At 54.6% G+C, this 21,345-nt stretch overlaps 1 protein-coding gene and 1 long non-coding RNA gene across 6 annotated transcripts in view; one reads left to right on the plus strand and one right to left on the minus strand.

The window, feature by feature from the left end:
• Positions 1 to 90: 90 nt before the first annotated feature.
• The window catches only part of Smarcd3 (SWI/SNF related BAF chromatin remodeling complex subunit D3), a 32,896-nt gene continuing 11,641 nt past the window's right edge, over positions 91 to 21,345 (minus strand). The window contains exons 1-13 of one of the 5 annotated variants that reach the window (XM_085691136.2): positions 9,193 to 9,457; positions 6,166 to 6,377; positions 4,406 to 4,448; positions 3,593 to 3,715; positions 3,347 to 3,485; positions 3,033 to 3,148; positions 2,768 to 2,869; positions 2,449 to 2,610; positions 1,435 to 1,532; positions 1,163 to 1,298; positions 753 to 875; positions 529 to 630; positions 91 to 289 (exon numbers count right to left, since the gene is read on the minus strand). In XM_085691136.2, the coding sequence (XP_085547262.1) occupies positions 236 to 289; positions 529 to 630; positions 753 to 875; positions 1,163 to 1,298; positions 1,435 to 1,532; positions 2,449 to 2,610; positions 2,768 to 2,869; positions 3,033 to 3,148; positions 3,347 to 3,485; positions 3,593 to 3,715; positions 4,406 to 4,448; positions 6,166 to 6,377; positions 9,193 to 9,270 (1,488 nt within the window). In that variant the 5' untranslated portion in view covers positions 9,271 to 9,457 and the 3' untranslated portion in view covers positions 91 to 235. Of the gene's footprint in view, positions 290 to 528; positions 631 to 752; positions 876 to 1,162; positions 1,299 to 1,434; positions 1,533 to 2,448; positions 2,611 to 2,767; positions 2,870 to 3,032; positions 3,149 to 3,326; positions 3,486 to 3,592; positions 3,716 to 4,405; positions 4,449 to 4,902; positions 5,043 to 6,165; positions 6,378 to 9,192; positions 9,458 to 21,345 lie in introns of those variants that run through there. The other 4 variants (XM_085691135.2, XM_085691137.2, XM_085691138.2 and 1 more) reach the window with 4 other exon arrangements.
• LOC146894402 (uncharacterized) lies at positions 12,136 to 20,741 on the plus strand. Its single transcript, XR_015002471.2, has 2 exons — positions 12,136 to 12,479; positions 20,635 to 20,741. It is a non-coding gene; the product is annotated as an uncharacterized LOC146894402 (long non-coding RNA).

Here is a 21,345-nt window from a genome sequence, read left to right on the forward strand (position 1 = left end):
GGGAGGGTTGTGGAGAGTTTGTCTACAGGATTCCATTGCCTTCTCCCTCTCTCTCCCTCCCTTCCCAGTCCCCAATGACCACAAGGCTGCTGCTGTCTGATGAGTGACCTTTAATCCAGTCCTCCCCACTTCCCCACCCCCAACCCCTCAGCAACAGGGGAGGGAGGCCCAGAGTCCAGGGCCTATGCCGGACAGTGTGGCTGGCTGGTCCACAGTGCTGCTTGTTCATGGGCTCCTAGGTGTTGCGCACGACCAGCGATTGTTCCAGCTCCTGCCTGCGCTGCTGGATCTTTAGAGGAAGTGTGAGCAGGGGCAGGGTTACATTGATCCTGGTGAGTGACCAGGGGGTACCCCTTCCTGGCACCCCTTCCCTGGAAGAGTCTGGGAGCCCAGAGACTACTGCATGGGGATGTAGGGTGGTGGACAGGTGTTAAGCGTAGGTGGCAACAAAGACTATTGGAAGGTGAGAAGCAAGGATTCACTAGAACTGGAGAAGAGGGAAGCCTCGTGTTCAAGGGCCTCCATTACCTTACAGTAGAAGTAGCGGCTGACGGCTTCCTGGGACCAGGGCTGGTGGTAGAACTCAGCCCGGCGTTCCTCTTCAGGGTTACCAGCCACATCTGTCATTACCTGGGGGGGAGCATGAGGTCTGTCCTGAGTTCCCCAGTACCTCACCTGCCTGAGTTGCATGTCCACCTTTCCTTCCCCATGTGCTTGTCTTGGTGCCAATGCTCCCGGAGCCCTCTTTTCACCTTGAGGTCTCGGCTCTGAGAGCGGAGCAGATCTTGGACATAGCCTTTGGGGTCTCTGGAGAAACTTAGCATGAAGTCCCTCTGGATCTTGAGCTGGTTTATGGACTCAATCGTCTCATGGATCTACAGGTAGAAAGACAACGATTTCCACCTGACCCCGTGATGTGGGCAAGGAATGCAAGAGGAAGAAGGGGGTGGGGGACTTGTTTCTCTTGTGAAGCAAAATTCCCCAGAGCCAGTTTCCTTTGAGCAGGGAGGGGAGGGGGTGGGCAGAGCTGAACTTGGAACAGGTCAGCTTCTCAGCAGGGAAGGACTGTGTGTTCCTTGTGTCCTAGGTCCATGCTGTGGTCTGAGTGTTTTGTCCTCTCTCTTGGTTAAGGTCCCACCCTAGCTCTGGGCTCAGGCCGCACCTTACTGTCCAGAGCACTGATCTCCTGCTGGTTGGCCGTGGACAGGAGAAAGCTGCTCATCTGCCCCTTCAGTGGCTCCTCTACCTCCACATCAATGTCATAGCATGCTGTCTTCTTCTGGTCTGATGGGTCCACGCTGCCAGAGAAGTCCAGCCTATGATGTCCATGGTACACCCCATAGAAGCCCAGGGGTAGGGCAGGGGTGGGTACAGGAGGAGGGTGGAGAAAGCAGGGACTTTCCCCAGTCTGTGGAGTAAGCTAGGCCACCTCACCTGATGACATGGTTGATGACAATTGGGTCAGGTGGCAGCAGCAGGGCTGTGAGGCGCTGGGGAATCTCAGAGAACTTCAGGCGGGGACAGTCAAAAATCTGAAGCAGGATTATTAAGAGGGGGTCATTCTTGTGCATGTGTGAAAATCTGAAGCGGGATTATTGGGAGGGGGTCATTCTTGTGTATGTGTGAAGAGACAGTAACTAATTTGGATGCTTCAATTCTGGGAAGACCAGAAGAAACTGAGATTACTGGGTGCTTGCGGCAACAAGCTAGGTTAGAGGTGGAGAAACAGGCATGACTAATGGGGAGGCCAGCCTGGGACCCTAAGTATGCCTGTTTGGTTGTTAGTCCTGTCTACCACATTTTGTGAACAAGTTACTTAACACCTTGAGTCTTGGTGCCTTCATCTCTAGAATGGGGACATATTAACAATCTCTATCTCATGGGTTGTCATGAAGATCAGGTGAATTAAAATACAGACATAAATGTTTAGAATGGGATATGGTAAGTGCTCAATAAATTCCAACTACTATTTCTACTTAGATTTATCTGCTGTGTTTATTTTAAAATACACTAATAGTAATACCCTACTTTGGTAGAATTTTCCCAGATCATTTTTGCAACACTCTGGTTTTTTTTTTTTAGCTGCCAGTTACATGTGATGGCACAGCTTTCACCAAAGACAGAACCAGAGGCAGGAAGGATAGCAAAGTAGGTTACCCCAAGTCTAGACCCAGGACTGGGACCCCAGGAATCCCAACTCCAGGTACCAAGAAGATTACATTACAAGATGGTATTGCCCATTGCCCCCCTCCCCAGGAGGGTCCCAGATATGTTTCCCTTGGAGCAGCTAAATAGACTGTGGAAGAGCCTGGATGAGATCCTGCCCTTGGCTCTGACTCAGTTCCTGGTATTCAGGGATTCAGCAAGAGAGCTGGCTACCTTTGGGAGGGGCTGATGCTAGGTCACTATGCCCGCTTCCCAGACCCCAGGACTTAGGACATCTATTACCTGCTGGAAATACTTGTCTCCATTGATGTATTCCTTGTCATGGGAATCCTGCAGCCGGTTGGTCTTCACGTATTGCCACAGTGCCTGCACAATGGCTGAGCGGCTCTGTGTATGCAACCCCAGCAGCCGGGCTAAGCGAGGGTCCAGTTTGAACTGAGGAGGCTGGGAAAAGGTCACCAGGACAATTAGCTTAAAGGGGGAAGAAGTGGGACTCAGGGGCTTGGGGCTTCTGGTTCTCAGCAGTGCACGCCTAGAGAAGATAGGTAAGAAGGAGAACGGGGTCTTTGGGTGGTATATGCATGTGAGGGGTAAAACCAACCTGATAGTCCAGCATAAGGAGCAGGGTACAGCGCACACTCAAGTCCCCTGGCCTCTTTACTTGAAACCCATCTGTCTCCTGGGTTGTGGGTGTCCGATGCCACTGTCCGGGGCGGGGGGGGGGGGAGAAGCAGGTCATCCACAGACCCATCTGGATTGATGGGGCTGAGAACTTTAGGAGGCTCCTCAGTCCAAATCTGCAGCTTCCTCGGGGCCTTGGGTAGGTGGGAAGGTGGGGACTCAAGGGCAGAAGCAACCTGTCTTACCTCCACGAGGTGGTTGTCGGGGCCATAAAGATCTTTGTCCAGCTCAATGACCAAACTCTTGAAGAAGGAAGAGAACTTCCGTTTCTGCTTACTGGGCTGTGGGAAAGTGACAGGGACTGTGGGGGCAGAACAGGGACCATGGACACAGAATGGGCCACGTTGGCAGCAGGCAAGTGGTATGCTCAGAGGCAGTCCTCTGTACCCAGACTGTCCCCAGGCCCGCCCGCCCACCCCAGCCAGGGCTGACGACCCAACTCCCAGTACAGACATGTCCTCGACTCAGCCCATACCCACCCCAGGACACCTGGAGAGACCTGGGCCAGGACGTACATCATCCAAGAGCTTCCCCTCCACCCGTAGCTCCCAGGAGGCAATGCTGCCATCAGAATCTTCAGCATCGGGCTTCGCAGGGTTAAAAGTATTGGAGATATAAAGGCGCAGCTTTCGCTTTTGCTGTAGAAATAAAGTGTATCACAGGACAAGGGCTGTGTGCACCCACCCGGGGGTACCCTGCTTCCTCCTGGACTTAGAGCCCTCTTTCTGCTCCCACACTAAGGCACCTTCATGGGTCTCTTCAGGGCCTCCTGGATGTCCACCCGCTTCCGCATGATAGTTTGATCCAGCTTCCTCTCGAATGCTAGGAGGTCCATGTAAGCCTGGGACTCAGGGACCAGCTCCCGAATCTGGAGGAGGAACAGGGTCGCAGCAGGGCTCAGTCAGGCAGGCAATGCAGAATGTGTGCCTGTTCTGTGATCACAGGACACAAAGGACATGTAGGGGAGCTGTCCGATTGATTTCAGGGTGTGGAATTCTGCGAGTGCAGACAGGACTTATCCCCGGGACTCTATTTTATAGCCTCATTGTGTGTGGATAAAGATTGCTTCTCCCTCCAGGAAAATCCATGCATCTCATCACCAGGGAAGGAGGCAGCAACCGGCAGTGCAGCAGGCACAAGAGCCTAGCCTCATCCCACCACCTCCCTAAGACAGTGGGAGGTAGACTTGGTGGCCTCAAGGGCCCCACACCTGCTGCCCTTTCCCATGTCCAGGACTTTCTGCTACCTTCTGTTCCCTTTACCTAGCAATCTCCTGCCCCTTCTTTGTCCCATGCCTTTATGCCTTCAGACTACTGGCATTCAACCCCTTAACCTCAGGCCCTGTGTTCTGCCCCTCCTCCCTCCATGGCTCTCCAGCTTCTTCCCTCAGTCCTGCCCTGCCCTCTCGCATGGGGAGCCTCACTTCTTAATGAGCTTTTAAAACAAAAAGTGAAAGTGGCTATGAAGCTGAGCCCAAAGCTTTGCTCCTGAGGGAGGAGGGGAGGGCGGAGCAGCAGAGGGTGGGGGCCGGCTGGGGGCTGCTGTGAAAGGCACTCACCCTTTGAGGGAGGATTTTGTCAGCCATCTTCCTCCTCTTGGCACTGTACATTTTTAAAAGAAAAAACCAGGTTACCATGGCGACAGATCTGGGAGTAACGAGGCCACCTGCTAAATTATCCCGACATCTCCGCCCGCCTGGCTGGGGTTCCCACAGCCTGCTTGTCTGCCCGTCTGAGGGCTATAGCCGCGATGTGGAGCTTGTACTTCCATTGGAAAGCAGGGTGACTGGTCCTTTCTCTGGCTTGGGACTCCCCTACCCCCCACACACCTTACACCTCAACACATTCTCAGAGCCAGAGGAATTCAGACTTAGGAGGAACTAGGGAAAGCGGAGATGCTGCCAAAAGGTGACTGCAGAAATGTTTGCAAAAAGCTGGGAGGTGGGGGAAGACAGAAGAGAAGAGACAGCCTCTGAGGACCCTCTTCTCCTGCCAAGCAGGAGGTCCATGCCCAAAAGAGCCCGAGCTCCAAGAAGAGGAGAGATGACTCTTCCACCTGGTTCCTGGAGCCGTCATGGTGTGAAGCTGGTGGGACTTGGCACTCCTGCCGCTCTGGGCTTGGAAGGGACTGTTTAAGGGCAGGAGGCGCTTGTGGTCTTGGACCATTTGCCAACCAAGGGACACACCACATTCACAAGGACCCTGGAAATGTGCAGGAGTGTTCTATGTGAGTGTGACTCGACACTGGAACCAAAGTGGCCGGACCTATGGTAGACAGCACCTGGAATTTCTCTGCTTCAAAAGCAACCTAGAAAACCCTTGGCTGGCCAAGAGTGCACACAGCCTAGAGGATAGCTCTACACTGCCCCCATGTGGCATTCCCACTCACTGCCCCCCTCCCTATTCAGAAATTCAGTCTGTGCCCAGGCAACCAACTCATTAAAGAAAAAACCGACCCATTCTTAGACTGGGCAAGCCTCTTATGAAAGGATTTCAAATAAATTGTCCACACAAAACTGTTAACTTATACAAAAGTCAAAGAGTTATTTGATAATGATTCACTTTATAAAATAATTTATCAAGGGACACCTATAAATGATTTTCCTTGATGTGTTAAAAACTACTTAATAACGAGGTAAAATTGATATTACATCTTGTATAAGAACCCATCTGTTGTGCAAAAAGAAGCATGTGTGTTTGGCTAAATACTGAGGCCCATAGGGATCTTGCCAACAGTCATCTGGGGCCATGGGAGTGCCACCAACTTCTCAGACTAGGACATACGCTGGTCCGGTGGCCTGGAGGCAGAGCTGGTCCCTCAGAGGAATTACACCGCCTATTCACACCCAGTGCCAAGATAGGGACTGTGGAGGTCTAGAGGAACTCTGATGCAGCCTGGGATTCAGGACTGGCAGGGAGGTACCGGAGGACCACACTTTAGAAAAAACACAGTTAAAGCTCAGCCCTCAGTCTGTTGCCAGCCCTGCCTCTCTCCCCGAAGACTAAAGCATCACCTAGAACTTGGGGTAAAGGACTGGAAAAAGAATTTAGCAGGTGACAAGCAGGAGAGCGAGAGGTGCGTGCAGAGAAGGGATACTGGCAGCTGACTATCGTAGCCTGTCTCCACTGTGGGCACACAAAAGAACCAGACCAGTGCCCCCTAAGCCCTCCCCAGAGAGTATCCAAGCCACAATGACTTGGTCGCTGCTAACATCCTTTCTCGGCTTCCCATACCCATCACTCACCCACCTGGTCCCCGAGGCTTCTGCCTGCCCGCCCCTGCACGCCCTTCCACGCCGGGGATGGGGGGGGCACTCACCTGCGGCTCCGCGCGGGGGCGGTGGGCACAGGCTGGCCCTGGCCCTGTGGCTGGCTCTGCCCGGGCGGGGGCGCTGCTCGCTTGCGGGCGGGCTCCATGCCCGCGGGGGCCAGGCCGGGTCGCACGGCGGGGCTGCCCATGTACGGGGAGCCCGGGGGGCCCATGGGCGCCCCCTGGTGGGGCATTCGGGCTCCAGACGGCATCCCGGGGCGCTGGGGGGTGGGGCAGGAGGTGAAGCATAAACCGGCGCCGGCAGGTCAGATTCGGTCCCGACCCCCGGGCCAGCGTGCTGCGTCCCCGCCCCTCTCCAAGACCCGGGGCTGGTAACCCTGCGCTGAACGAGGAGTGGGAGTGATTGGTGGGAGGGGCGGGGGCGCGGGAATCTGCGCTGCTCTGGAGGAGGGGGCTCGCCGTCTCCTAGCAGGAAGCTAACTGAAGCCAGGCAATTGCCCAGGGCAAAGCCTAGCCTCGGAGCCGTGCAAGGTACTGCAAAAATGAATATTAATGGCGCCTTTCAACCTTTCAAAGGATGTTCACGTCCGAACGGCCCTCTGCAAGCCAGTCAGAGCAGGTCTTTTCATCCCCAATTGACAGATGGGGCAACTGGGGCTCAAAGCGAAAGGCGACCTCGCCAAGGTCATCCCAGCTCGGTCTGTCAAAGGCAGCACCTGACGGGCCCTGCTCCCCGCGGCTTCGAGGCGCTGATCTCCTGAGCTCATTTCCACATCCCACTTTTGGGGCTTTGTACTTTAGCCCCCATCTCCCTTTCAGGGCCCCCGGTTTTGGATCCTTGGTCTCTACTCCTTCAGCGGACTCCAAGTCTCTGACTTAGCCTGCCTGCCTCCTTAATTTTATTTCTCCCAAGGTGATTCAAGAGGCTGGGCAAGGGCACTTGAGGGTCTGAGTTTTTTTTTTTTTTTTGAATGGCAAGTGGGGAACTGGACTAGAAGTGGGCTGCGATGCGGGGAGGGGGGGCAGGGATGGTTGAAGGAAGCTGCATCAATGTTAGCATCCATTTCTCCCTCCTATCTGCCTACATCAGAGAGATAACCTATTCCCCTTCCCATCCCAGTAAGGGTAGAAATTGGAGAGAAAGGAGGCAGGTTGCATTCTCCCGGCCACCACCTCTAGGCAGTCAATCAAGACAGATGAGGTGCAAATCCAAGTGGAGTGTTCCCGAGTCCACTTGTTCAGGCCGGGGAAGGGAGCTGAGGTTTAAGGGCTAATCAAGAGGTGGGACTGATTCAGAAGAATAGGGAGGTGATTGGGGGGGGTACAGACTCTATTATTTAAACACCCCCATCTCAGGCTGGGGATATAGCTTGGTACAGTGCTTGCCCAATACACGTGAAGCCCAGGGTTTGATCCCCAGCACCAAATAAACTGCACATGGTGGCACACACTTGTAATCCCAGTCTCAAAGTAGAGGCAGAAAGATCAAGATCACCCTCTCCTATATAGTGAGTTTGAGGCCAGCATAGGCTATAGGAGACCCTGTCTCAATATAAAATAAACAAACACAAAACACTCCTCATCTCATCCCAGGACCAAGAAGTCCCAACCCTAACACCCAGGCTTCCCTTCCACCCCGCACTTCCCCACTCCAGCACTGCTCACCCCTAAGGTCTCCACCCTCTGGCAGCAGCTGTCCCTGCCCATCTCTTCTGCAGTGAAACCAGTCAGTCCCTGAATCTGCCTCCCCCATTCCACCTGACTCTGTCACTCACACCAGCAATGCCACCACTACTTAGGGGCCCTTGATCACTCAAGAACTGAACCTCCAAAGTTGGCCATAGTCAAATCCATAGTAGAGCCTCTTCTTCACCAGATGGGACTCTAAAGCAACTCCCCCAAGCAGCCAGGTTTAGGACTGGTAACTCCACTAACCCACAGGACTGCCTTGGGAAGTGTACCCAAGAGATCCCTGCGGCTAGAGGACAGGCTGCCACAGGGAAGCCGGCTCCCCTATCAGCCACTCTCCTGCTCATCAAGGCCACTGATACTGTCTGGTTTACTGAGAGGCCCTGAGAGGAAAGGGCCTCCAGGGCCTCTGCCACTAGTACCACCATCACAAGAGGTCAAAATTTTGGGGGCCCTTGCCTCTCTCAGAGAAGGTGCTTCCTGGAGTCACAACCAAATTTGGCCATAATAAATCTGACTGATTCTCCCTTCCATCGCATATCCCTAAGCTTGGAGCCCCTTACTGCCAGGTTCTCCATGGACTCAACTCTGTCATCTACCTCCTTAGGTCCCTGGGTACCCTCTGGCTTTTCATGTGTGTTCACCTGTCTGTGGCAGGACAGCTCAGCTGTTATCCCTTTGGTGTCTAAGCCTCATGTGTCCCCAACTCCAGCCCTTCACACCTTTGAGGTATTAAGGTCATCAAGTTCTGGTGGCTGAGCCTGCCAAGGGATCCTCTGACCTCTTTAACTTGGGGTCCATCTCTCAAGTAGGCCTCTCTCAGCTCAGACTGCAGGGCCAGGTCCTCAGGACCCTCTTGCTAGGATGCTGAGGTTGCTTATTCAGAGAGCTTTCGCTCTCAGGTGCCTCCAGGGTCACCTGCTCCTAGTTCCTCAGACCCAGTCAGAGTGACACTGTCCCAGTGGATGAACAGGGACAACAGGCAGCCCAACCCTAGTTGTGTGTTCCAGTTGCCACCCCACCCCCACACCAGGGCAGGGGTAACACCTGGGACCACCGGTAAAAGAACGGGCGACGTGTCAGCTACAGAGGAGACCCACCTCTTGGGGGGACACAGTGCTCACATCCCACCCCTTTCCCCTGACAAGAGCCCAAGCCGACGCGACGCCTCTCTTCCCCGCCGCCGCGCGCCCATCCCCAGACGACCGCTTGGCGACGTGTTCGGATGCCAGGGCGCCAGCAAGGTCCCAGGGTTGGGCCATGACCGTGTGCCCCCCAACCAAAGAGGTGGGAGAGCCGAAGCGCGCCGGCGGCCCCTCCCGATCATCCCTCCATTCAGCCCGAGCCAGCTCGCTCACCCTCCCCCGCTAACTTTCCCCCACTCACCACCCCATGGACCAGAAACTCAAAAAGTTTGCTTTTCGTGGCTTTGCGCGCCCCTCCGGCAACTTCGTCCGCGGCCATCGGGGTGGGCTCAGCGGCTCCTCTCACTCTCTCTCTCTCTTCCTCTTTCTTTCCCTTTTCTGCCTTTTTTTTCCTCCAACTCTCCCCTCTGAGTCCTGCTGGGCTCTCTCACACTTCTACTCGAGCGGAGTGGGGAGGGGGCCCCTTCAGGGCTGCCCTGACGGCCCACGGCCCACGCCGCCGCCGCCCGCCCGCCGCCGCCGCCGCCGCCGCGGCTGCCGCATTCCTGCACTGATAAGACAGAAATAGTCCGGCGGCCCGGGGTCTGCCTGCGACGCGGCGGGGACAGAGCAGCCCTCCCGTGCACCCCGCGTGGTCCAAACGGCGCAGATAAGCTGCAAGCCAAGCCGATCCGCCCGGAGGCTGTGAGATGGGCAGCGGCGCAGCGCCCAGGCCGCCGGAGGCCCACCGGTGGCGACACAGAGAGGGAGCACCGGGGGAGGTGACAGGGGGCTCGTCGGCCACCCTGCCTTCGCCACAAATAGTTTCTTGGTTAGGGAATTCGCCGACAGGGCCAGGCAGAGAACAAGCAGTTCCAACTTTCTTCCCCCAAGTGGCTCCTGCCGCATTTCTGAGGCCCTTTCCCCAGGGACTAGGCAGGCCAAGTAGGGAAACATTTGCTGGAAGGAATCTGGGGGGGAGCCCGAGCCCGGAGGAGGCCTTGCTCCTGTCCCAGGGCCGGCCGCGGTGGGTGTGCCGGGCTAGGCGGGTTCCCGGGCGTCCGCAGATGTGTGTGCCCTTGTCTCGCACACCGTGTGTCTGCACCCTTTTGTGGCACGGCGCAGTGGCTGTGGGTGTGGATGTTTATGTGCGTGCACTGACAAACGCCGGGTCTGTGTGCTTCCCTCCACAAGAGCCGCCGTGCCTGCGCGCGTGCGTGTGGGGCAGGACACGGCCTGTGTCTTTCAGCACTATGGGAGTCTATTTCTGGGCTTGTGCGTCTTTGTTTGTCTCTGTGTGAGAAAGAGAGGGCAATAGGGGAAGTATTTCCGAAAAGGGGACATGGATTGGGCTCATGAGAACAGGAAGAATGTGGGGGAACGGTGCCGTGCCGAGCCAGGATGGGTACTTGGGTGGGTAAGAAGGAAAGAGTGAGGCAAACAGGGTTTGATGGCTTTGGCATGGAGACCCAGAGAGGTTGGGGATGATGAGGTCCGCCCCAGAACCGAAGAGAAAGCAGGAGCGTGGAGTGGAAAGACGAGGGAGCCCCAAAAGGGATCATGTGAAGAGAACTGACCGACCCCGGAGTGGAGGAAGAACAGAAAGGAGGGGGCAGATCGTGAGATCCCCAGGCTGAACTCAGGCCCCGCCCATGCCAGAAGCCACGCCTGTTCCCACCTTCTGGAGGAGGAGCTCGCAGGCTTTGGGACAACCAAGGGTCACATTTATGGGCTTGCTGGGACTGCAGCTCTCAGAATTCAGATGAGGTAGGGACAATGCCTGAGGGGATTTGTGGGAACACATTAAAATTTGAGCCCTCAAGACCCAGCATTGCACCGAGGGGCCCTAACCTTTGGCCCTTCATTGTCTTCATTGGTCTGGGCAAGGCACAGAGGGCACGTTCTCCCAGGAGTCTTTCTGGCCAGTACCTAAGTTTCCTGGAGGTCCTGGGAGTATGCCTAGCTGCCATTGTCCTTTCAGGTGCCCACTGTTACCGTGAACGATTAGAGAGAACATTTTGTCCACATAGATGCTGCGGGAGCCACTGGTTCAGGGTTGGCTGACTCTGGCAGCCACAGGCGCCGGTAGCTGGAGTGATGATCTGCTTGGGGCAGCTGCTCTTCTCCAACCCCCACTCACCCCCTAGTCTCTTCTGCCACTGTGTGATATCTCCACTAGCCCTCCGCTTGTCCCATCCCACTCATCCTTTAAGGCTCAGGTCAGACCCTGCTTCCTGCAGGGAGTCTTCCTTGGCCTCACTCATGGGAACACATCCTGGTCTTCTCCAAATGGCCAGTATCACCTATCTTGTCCAGAAACTGGACTAATGCCTCATGTACTCTTGGCTTCAGGTGTGTTGAGTTTGGTATCCCAAGGAGATTGTGACTCCTGAGGGCAGGGCCTGGCCTTGCGTCCCTGTCTCCCCCAGGCCTGGGTACAGGTCCTCTACAACACCAAACGTTGGGGGCACCTGCGAAGCCCAACAGGCCAGTGATGCAGTTGGTGCCTCTGCCATTTACCCGAAGATCTGAGTCATCACAGCTACCTCTGCCTTTACTTCTAGCAGGGACTGGGAAACCCCAGTCCTTGGAGGCTCTGGGAGTGGGGCAGATACCGCTAGGCTTTAGGAAAAGCAGAGTGTCCTCAACTTATAGGGCTACTTCTTGAGAAAAAAACATAGTAGCTGGGCTGGCATCTCAGCTTTGGGGGTCTGGGGTGACCAAAGGAGGGAGGGGCACAAGATCTGTGAGGGAGCAGAGAGATTACAGGGGTGGTCTCGGTGGTAAAGGAGACTGTGGGACGTGGTTTCACCAACGGCTGAGTGAATACCAGTCCTAAGGAGCAGGAGAGCATCAGTCAGGTCCAAACCATCCCTTTAGGGGTATCATTATACTGCACAGATGGCAGCTATGTGTACACAACCCCAAACACACACCTAGGGGCACATATATGACAAACCGCCACAGGGTCAAGGAGCCACAGGGCTGTGCACACACAGGCACACCTTGACCTCCCCACCGAGACGCTGGGTTCACAAGCGAGCAGACACATTAGCATGCTCTTCTAGCAGTGTGTGTAGGGGGGTTCTTGGTCAGAAAGCCCTTCTCACAAAGACCAGGATCCCCACCAGCTCAGTGCCACTAGGGCGCTGGGCAGCAACATGCCGCCCACAGTGCCTGCGGAGAGCCCGGACTTCTTCCAACCCGACAGGGCGCAGGCCACACCCGGGCAGGCCTAGAGCGTGTCTGGGGCAAGGGGAGGGCGGCCTGCGAGGCTGCCCGGAGCCGGAGTCCCCCCTGTCGTCCCCCCATCTCTCCTTTCCTCGCAGAAGCACGACCAGCACCAAATGGCAAAGCGCCGCTCCCCGCGCAGGGAGCGCTGCGCTGCGGCCCGTGGGACGGACCCGGCCGCCTCGCCCCCAACCGTGCGGAGCCAGCGGCCGCAGCCGGTGCTCTGGGGGCCCGGGGCCGCCGGCCTGCTCCGCCCTCCCTCCGCCCTCACCGGTCCCTAGCCCGAGCATGCGCGCTGCGGCCTCCCTCCCGGTGAAGGTCAGCCCAGGGCCCAGCTGCAGGACTCCACCGCGGCCAGGGGAGGCGGAGAAGGGAGGAGGGATGCGGGAAAGAGACTTAACTCCTTCTCTGCGGGAAGATGGCCACCTAGACACAGCCTGAGTCCAGAGTCTTGTGCTCCCTCCCTCTGTGGAGGTCCCGATTGGGGACAAGGAAGGGGGGAGTTGAGGAGGGGGTGAGGAAGGGGGAATGGAGGGCTGGAAGAAGGGAAGGGAAGCTGGCTGGGAGAGGAAGGGAGGGAGTGGGGGGGAGGAACAAAGGCGAGAAAAGGGAGAAAGGGCTGCTTGCCAGAGAGACCCCTTTCTCTTGTCAGCTTTCCCTATACCCCAGAAGTAAAACTTCCCTCAGAGGAATACAATTACCCCTATTTTATTGGGGAGAGTGTAAAGAGAGATTCTTTGGAGCTCTCAGGGCCAGGACTTCTGATTCCTGTGACATGGTCCATCCCTAATCTAAGCAAGCCCCACACCCTTCTCCTTAGGTCACTAAATCCTGGGACTTGTAAGGGGACCCAGAGTCTGGTGACTAAGATCCGAGTCCCCTGGAAACTCTGGCTAGAACTTAGAGCCAGGCCCAGTTCCTCGAAATGGTAGGAAAGGCCTCTGAGACCTCAACAGCCTCACTCCTACCCCACCTGAGACGCAGATACAATCCTTCTGTGGGATCCCTCACAGAGGCTCCCCTGCCTGAGCAGCTGTGTGCTCCCGGGTAGTGTCAGGACACATCTGTGCCCATCACACAGCCTACTGCTTAAGAGGAGCTGTCTCTCTGTGTAACTTTGCCTTTCTGTGTTTTGCATGTGTACAAACACACACGCGCGCACACACACACACATACACACACACACACACACACAGCAAGTATGAGCGAACAAAAAACAAAGAAAAAAAAATAGGATACCAAAACAGTTGTGAGACCTTGGATGAGTTGCTGTTATCTGCCCGCCCCTGCTTCCTCAGGAGTAACAGGAGAGTCTTGACCCAGGGATTCCAGGGCCTTTCTTGCTCAGGGATCCCAAGACTCCAGACAGAAAAGAACTGAGGCAGACAAGAGGGAAGGGTGGGGAGGGAGGGGCAGAGACTCGTGGGGACACAGCTCCATAACCGGTGGGCGCTGCTCCTAGAGAGGTCTGAGCTGCTGTCAGCGACTCCTCTGTGAAGTCCTCAGGGACACCCGGCCTCCCTCCTTCCTTTCCTCCAGAGCCACTCTCTGTCCCTTGCCACACCTCACTTGTGCCCTCAACACCACGGTGTGCCATGGGCCCCCTGCCACGAGGGAAAGACCTTACCGTGGGGTCCCCAGGGTCCTGTGCCGTGGGCAGGTACATGATAAAGGTTAGCTGAATGCACGGTCCTCCTTCCTCTCTGCCTGCGTGGGTCTGTTCAGTCTAATGGGATGCTCCTTGACACCCCTCCCACCCCCACACACACCGCACACACAATGAACTGCAAACATCGGGGAGCTGAGGCTGCTGGTCGCAGAAGGAGCGCAGAGCCGGCCTCTGGGGCTCTGAGCATCCCGCTGGCCCAGAGGGAAGGCACGTTTTTTGGATTCACAGCCAGTTTTCTTTCATCCCCCTCAAGGCCTCCATTAATTAGGTGGTCTCTTGGAGCAGGTCACTCTGAATAGCTTAGGCTCCGTGAAAAATAAAAAATTAAAAGGAGCCACCCAGGCTGGGTGCCCATCTCTGAGGATATGGCAGGTGTGTGGGGTCATGTTTCTGAGCAGTCTTGAAGGATGCTAGCCCACCACACCCCAGTGTGGCTCTGCCTGTAGGCAGGGCTGCATTAGTAGTTGAACTAGATAGTACCCTGGGAAGAAAGGACATGTCACACACAGTCACCATGCCTCCTCCTTGGGCAACATCTCACAGGTTTGGCTGGAGTCTAGGGCTTAGATAGGAGACTACTCCAAGACTCTGGGACCAAATTGCAGTAGGGAGGGGAATAGGCTGGGCCTGGACACACAAAGCTACAAGCTTTCCCCTCTCCTCTTCTGGAGCTTGGAGCCAATGGAGGCACTCTGGGCCCCTTCCCTGGGGCAGCCCATCATTCCCACATAGCCTCTCTCACCCTCTGAATCCTCACATAGTATCCAAATGCCCCGCTTTAAGGGAGTCCACCACTTCACGTCCCAGACTTCTTGACTGAGCTGTCTGCAGATGCTAGTGGAGTCCTCAGTGTTTATTGCTAAGAAGCTGAGGACAGAGATTCAGGAAGAAGCCCCGTGGTTTCCTGGAGGTTTGCTCATGTCCTCAATTCTAACACTGTGTTCCTAGGAATGCCCCTGTTCTCTTTGGGAGAAACACCTGTCCTCATCTCTAGCCAGAATGCCATCTGGTGTCCCACTGTCCCCTGCTGAACTCTGGAAATGCAAGGGAGATGCAGAATGATGGGAATTGAACCCAGGGCCTCATGAATGTTAAATCAATTCTTTGCTGCCATGCCACACTGCAGGTCAACTTTATTCCAGAACGTGTACCGTTTTAACCTTCCTTCAGTATACCCCTTGACTATCTTCCCCCTCATCCTACAATCAACGTTCAGTCTCTAGCGAACCCTTCCTGCCAGCACACAACGGGATTGTCTCCCCATCCTTTTTGGACTCTCCCCACCCTACTTCTTGCAGTTGCAGTGAAACTTCTCAAGAGCATATCTGCATTTGATATCTTTCCTTCTGGAACTCAAATCCTGGTGGGTGGACATCCCACCGAGAGTGTCCCTGTCAGGAACACCAGTGGCCTCCACGGTGTCCAATGCCACCATCCCCAGGCTGTGTCTTGCTTAGCATGCTACAGTGTCTGACCAAGGAAACTGCTTCCTCCTCTGGTCTCCTCCTGTCTCCAGGATGCCCTTCCTCAGGCTTCTCATCTGTCCTGCTCCTCATGTTCCCTCTCAGTATGGAACCATGAGAGGAAGAGCTCAGCCCCTAAAGTCCTCGTCAGCTCTCACTGACTGGGACCACCACCTCCTGAAGGTCCGTTCTCACTAGGTACCAGGTGTTGACCTCTGAAGTTTTCCTGTAACCCAGGACTCTCTCCCAACCCTTAGGCTGCTAATTCTAATTGTTGACTCAGCATTTCCACTCAGTTCTTTAACAGGCAGCTCCAACTTAATTCCTCATTAAGTTCTACCTCATTCTCCACTCTTTCCCTCTTCCAGTGGCCCAGGTCCCCAGTTCTTGAGCCACCCTAAAATTCCAACTTTCTCTCATACTGAAAAGATAATTCCCCTGGCTCTGGTTCCAAAATCCAAGTTTCTCGCCTTTCTGCTGCTATCCCCTAGGTCAAGACCACAAGCGCTAAGCGGTCAGCTTCCCACCCTGCCTCAGCCTATTCCTGACACTGCAGTCAGAGGGGTGCCCTACGCAAGCACTCAACAAGCCAAGCTGCATATGTGTGTCCACGCATAGGAAGAATGGGCAGAACAGGGAGGCCCAAGCCTCCTGCAGCTGCAGCATCTCTAGTTGTGAAGTTCTGATAGCCAAGAACAAGATGCTATCACCCATCAGTAAAAATCACAGTTGCTAAAAGAAACCAAAACCACAAAAAGGGATACATGGTGGGGGCTTGGGCCCCCCAGGTTCCCTATCTGATTTCCAGTAAGACCCAAGTTCTGCAGTGCCCCCTCTACCCCCTCCCCCACTCTCTGCTCTGGCCTCCTGACTCTCTCCTTGCAGCCTCTTGTGGCTCTTTGGAAGCTAGGTACTTTCCAGCTTCACCCCGGCTCTCTCCTTCTACATGGGGTGCTTTTCCTCCAGCACCTGCAGGGCTCTCACCTCCTGGAGATCTGTTCTCATCCGGACACAGTCTGTACCACTACTGAAAACTATAGCCTAAGGCTGGGCATGAAGGTGCACACCTTGATATCTGTGAGTTTCTGGATAGCCTCATCTACACAGAGAGTTCCGAGCCAGCCACAGCTTGTAGTGAGACCCTGTCTCAAGCAAAATAAAAAAAAAGCCTGTAGCACCTAGCTGGAGAGATATAGCTCAAGGGGTAGAGGGCTTGCTTCCACGCTGTGAGTTCCTCAGTGGAGGACGTACACTGACTCAGGCACCTTGTGCTCCGATCTCCACGTGTGCACCACGGCCCATGCACACTTCCACCCGCTATAAATAAATCCAGTAAATAATGAGAAGAAACCTGCATCCTCCCTCTCCCCTCCAAGATCCTTACTGCTTTTACTCTGCTCAGTTTCCCCAGTACTACTTTAGAGCTCCCCTAGTCTACATAACCTCCTCCTGGTTATGTTAATGCTTCTCTCCCCACCTTTATTCCCCCACCCTATTAGGGTGCAGTCTCCCAAAAGGTAAGGCTTTTTATCTGTCCTATTTGCTGATAACTCTCAAGTATCTTGGACTTAGCAGAGGCTGCATCTAATCAAAGATGCAGAGGAAGCTGCCTACTCCAGTCAGTCTGGGATCTGAAGCCTGCTTCCCTGCTGGGTAAGGCTCCTATCTGAACCAATGTTATCTCAGTAATAACAACACATCTTCCATTTGCATAGACCTCCTTCACTGTTGACCAAACACTTTCACACACATTAACCTGCCTGGTCCTCACAGACACCTTAGGCGCCTGCCTTAGAGACTTTCTAATCTAAAGATAAGGACAATGGTGTTCTCAGAGCCACGTGACTTACCAAAGTCACTGTGAGGTTACAAACTGGGCATGCATATCTGACCTCTGATATAGAGGTCCTTGGGTCTCCCCTTCATCTCTAGCTGCCTCCCCAGAATCTTCTGTGGAAGGAACACCCGTCCAGGAGTCACAGAGTTGCACACTGGCATTCCCACCTTCCCACACACCTGCCTTGTTAATGAAGGACGCCAAAGGGCTGGGAGATGGCTTAATTAGGAAGTGTTCCCCATGCAAGTACAAAGATCTGGGTTCAGATCCCCAGAACTTGCATAAAATCCTGGGCCCAGTGAAGTACGCTTGTAACCCCAGCATTCGGGAAGCAGAGATGGACAGATCCCTTGAGCTAGCTGGCTAGCTAGTCTAGACAATCACAGAGAGACTCTGTCTCAAACATAAAGTGGCGAACAACAGAAAGACACCTGACTTCAATCTCTGCCGCCACACACACATCAACAGGTGTATTCAGTTACTTTCACAGCCAGAGCACAGCACAAACATACGTGCCCACAAAACACACCATGCAACCCACCCCCCACTGGGAGAGTGCATAAGCATGTGTGAAGGAAGTCAAGACTCCTGGAAGCCTGTGCATTACAGCTGATTTACTTTCAATTATTTCTTGAACACCACCCCCAAACTCAAGTGCATTGAGTTCCAACATATAAATCTTCAAAGAGTCACCACCAAGTTGTCTAAGATAAATGTCAGTGTACTTATGGTGGTCTCCTTAGCTCCTGCGTAAAATTCTTGGTTAAATTCGAAACAAGCAAGCCCCTTGCTATGTGGCTCTTTCTGGATCATGGCCAGATGTGCATCTATTTGTGTATCACAAGGAAGCATGTGCATGAATGATCAGGGTCATACAGCTCCCTGTCCCTCACCTCAGGCTGCCATGCTTCAGAAGCTTATTGTCCTCAGGGCTCACCAGCCCATCCTGCCTTCCTGGCACCACTTGGAAACCAGAAGCTTGGGAAACTCAGAGGCTCTACCCTGGCCCTCAAGAAGTGGTGTGTACAGCAAGAGGCTGGCTTTGTGGAATAGACTGTGGGGCTCTCTCTGTCCCTCCCTCCCTTTCTTCCCCTCCCTGTGAGTGTGTATGTATACTGTATGTTCATGTGCATGGGTATATATGTATACTCAGGTGTGCATGCACATGGAAGCCAGAAGTCATCCTCAGATGTCATTCCTCAGAAACTATATATCTCTTGAAAAATCATCTGGAGCTTGCTGATTAGTCTAAGTTGGCCGGCTAGCAAGCCCCAGAAAGGGGCCTATCTCTCCCCAGCACTGGGATGTGTATGCTATGATGTCCAGGCTTTTTACATGAACTAGGGATCAATCTGAGGCCCTCATGCATGCACTGTAAACACTTTACCAAATAAGCTATCGCCATGGTTCCCCACATGCCTTGTGGAACTTGGTGAAAGGATATAGGGTCGAAAAACAATAGGGACTGTGTGACAGGCCCATGACCAAGGATGTCATAGTCAAAGATGGTTCTGCCAGCTCCGTGTATCTCCGAACAGTACAGTCTGTGAGTGAGCAGAAATATGTGTTCCTGGGGCAAAGGCTCTGGTGGCAGCTAAGAAGCCTCCCTGTGGGCAGAGGGAGGAAATAGGCTAGGCCTGTCTTCAGGACCCAGACCAGCTTAGTATCCCACCCCTGACTTTTGCAAACCTTTGTAACTGGCAGCTGTTTTCCCAGAGTGCCCTTCTCTCTGAGACTGGTGGCAGCCAGTGCCAGTAGCAGGCAACAGGCCTTTCTCCTAGAACTGGCCCTTGCCTTGACCACTCTGATCTGGCAATCAACTGTCTAGGGACAGGGCTTGGACAATCTGGCCCCACTGCCTTGCCCTGCCCTGCCCTGCCCTGCCCTGCCCTGCCCTGCCCTGCCATCCTCTATGGCCCTAACCCACTGCCCTGGGCAGAGTCCCTGCAGGTAACATGGTGTTTGTTAGCTGAGGCTGTAACACATGTTTTCTCCACTTTGGTACCATTGGCATTTGGGACAGGATGACAAGCATGGTCTTTTTAGTACTGAGTTATACTTCCTGCTCCAGAGTGACTTACTGGGGTGGTTCTCCTATGCACCGCGGGACGTTTGAAGCATCCCTGTCCTACATTATCTTCTACCAGACTCTTTCTCCTCTTTCTGGGGGGGGGGTGATCATCAAAACACAGTCAGACACTGTCCCCTGTCTCTGGAAGGAGGGGCTGCCCCAGGGTGAGAACCTCAGCACTACACTCATGCCTTGGGATCACATCTGGCTCAGCACTGCCTTCTTTGACACCTTTGCGCCTCGTTTTCCTTATCTGCAACACAGGGAGCCCTGTCTTGACTCACCGTGGCTGAGGTTACAGAGGGGTCTAATGCTTGGCCCCCGCGCATGGCTACCCTCTTAGTCCCCCAGTGTCACTGTCCTCCTGGGCTGCCTTTACCTCATCCTGCAGGGCTAGGGCACAGTGGCAGCAAAAGACCCCCAGAGCCCTTCATCTGTTGGGGGGGGTGAGGGGAGTGGGAAAGCTGCACAAACGCCCTGGAGGGAGCATGTGAGAGATTGGCCAGGGCCCCTAGAAAATAGCCAGGCGATTACTCAGAATGACTAATTACACGAGGCTCTGGGATCCCTGGGGAGTTGGACTCTTCCCAAACTGTTGGACATATCCCAGCGGAGAACAGCCCAGAGCTACACCAGTGTGCAGATAGGTCACAACATGGGAAGCCTACATCCTACACCCTAAGGAGAGACTGTGTCTAGGGGCTATAGGAAGGAGAGGAACGCTCAGGAGTCACGCAGAAGTGTGTGCCCTGGGCATGAATCTCAGGCAAACCCACAAGACAACTATCCGAGCTCTGAGTTGGGGCTGGCAGCAGAGGCGTCTATAGAAGAAAGCTGGGCCTGTGGACTCAGAGCTCCCTACTCTGCACACTCTGGGCCTGTGGACTCAGAGCTCCCTACTCTGCACACTCTGGGCCTGTGGACTCAGAGCTCCCTACTCTGCACACTCTGGGCCTGTGGACTCAGAGCTCCCTACTCTGCACACTGTAAGTGACCATGCCACGAGAAACACATCCCCCTGCCTCTGGGGACCCCTGCAGTCCTTGAATAGACAAGATGGGGTGGAGGGCTTAGTTCCAGGAGTCGTTCAGACTCTGCAGTGGGAGCAGGGATTGCCCCACCCAAGTAGGTGAGGCACAGAAGCCATCTTGGGCCATCCGTGCAGAACCATGAACTAGATGTGAAGAAAGGCCCACTGGGATGAGGTAAGTGTGGGTGAGAGAGTGTCATGGTTCTGGGGCACACAGAGAGGTAGCCTTTTGGGAGAGGCACCTTGGGGCCCAGGCTTTGTCTTGCGGAGGGTCTTATGAATGATGGTATGGGAACAGATGGCAGGTGTCCAGAGACTAAACTAGGAAGAATTACAGCTGACACACGGGCATCTGCTGAGTCAGGAAGGGAGCCTGCCTCTAGGTTGTTTTCGTTTGTTTCAGGTAACCCAAGCAAGCAGCTGAGAAGGACCTTGAACTTCTGATGTTCCTGCTTCTACCTCCACCTCCTGAGTGCTGGGATTACAGGTGTGCAGTCACCATCAAAACTGTTTCCTGCTGTGCTGTTGTTTGAATCTGGGGGCTTTGTTCCAGGCAGACAAGCATTGTACCACCTGAGCCTATAGGCCGCCTCTGCTTCCAGTCTGTATGGCAGCCTGGGGCTGGCTATAGGCAGATAGGAGTGGGAGGAGGGAGTGAAGAAGCTCCCAAATATTCAATTAGAAAACAAATAACCTCAGAGGGTAGAGGCAGGAAAATCAGGGGTACAAAGCTAACCTCAGTTACAAGGCAAGTTCTATGCCTGGGCTACATGAGACCCTGCTTCATGAAATAGCCGAGGGCAGGGACTGATGTTTAAACCAAGCAAGGCTGACGCTATAACTGCAATTTCAAGCCCGAGTGAGAGCTGGAGACAAGAGGCAATGCGTCCCTACCCTGCATTCACACGGCCAGCCTCTCCCCCCCCACCCCACCCCCCGCGCCACCCCACCTGGGCTGCCAGTGGCCTCTGCAGCAGCTCACAAACATCCCATAGCCCATGAAGCCCTGAGCCCGTTTCTCAAGTTCTATCTGCAGGAAGTCCAGTCTCTCCCCCCCCCCCCCCCCACTTCTAGCTATCTCACCAGGCGGCGAGCTGGCCAGTTATCTCAGGCC

This window comes from Myodes glareolus, chromosome 6, assembly GCF_982192425.1.
Source record: "Myodes glareolus chromosome 6, mMyoGla1.1, whole genome shotgun sequence".
In the NCBI taxonomy this organism is placed as follows: Eukaryota; Metazoa; Chordata; class Mammalia; order Rodentia; family Cricetidae; genus Myodes; species Myodes glareolus.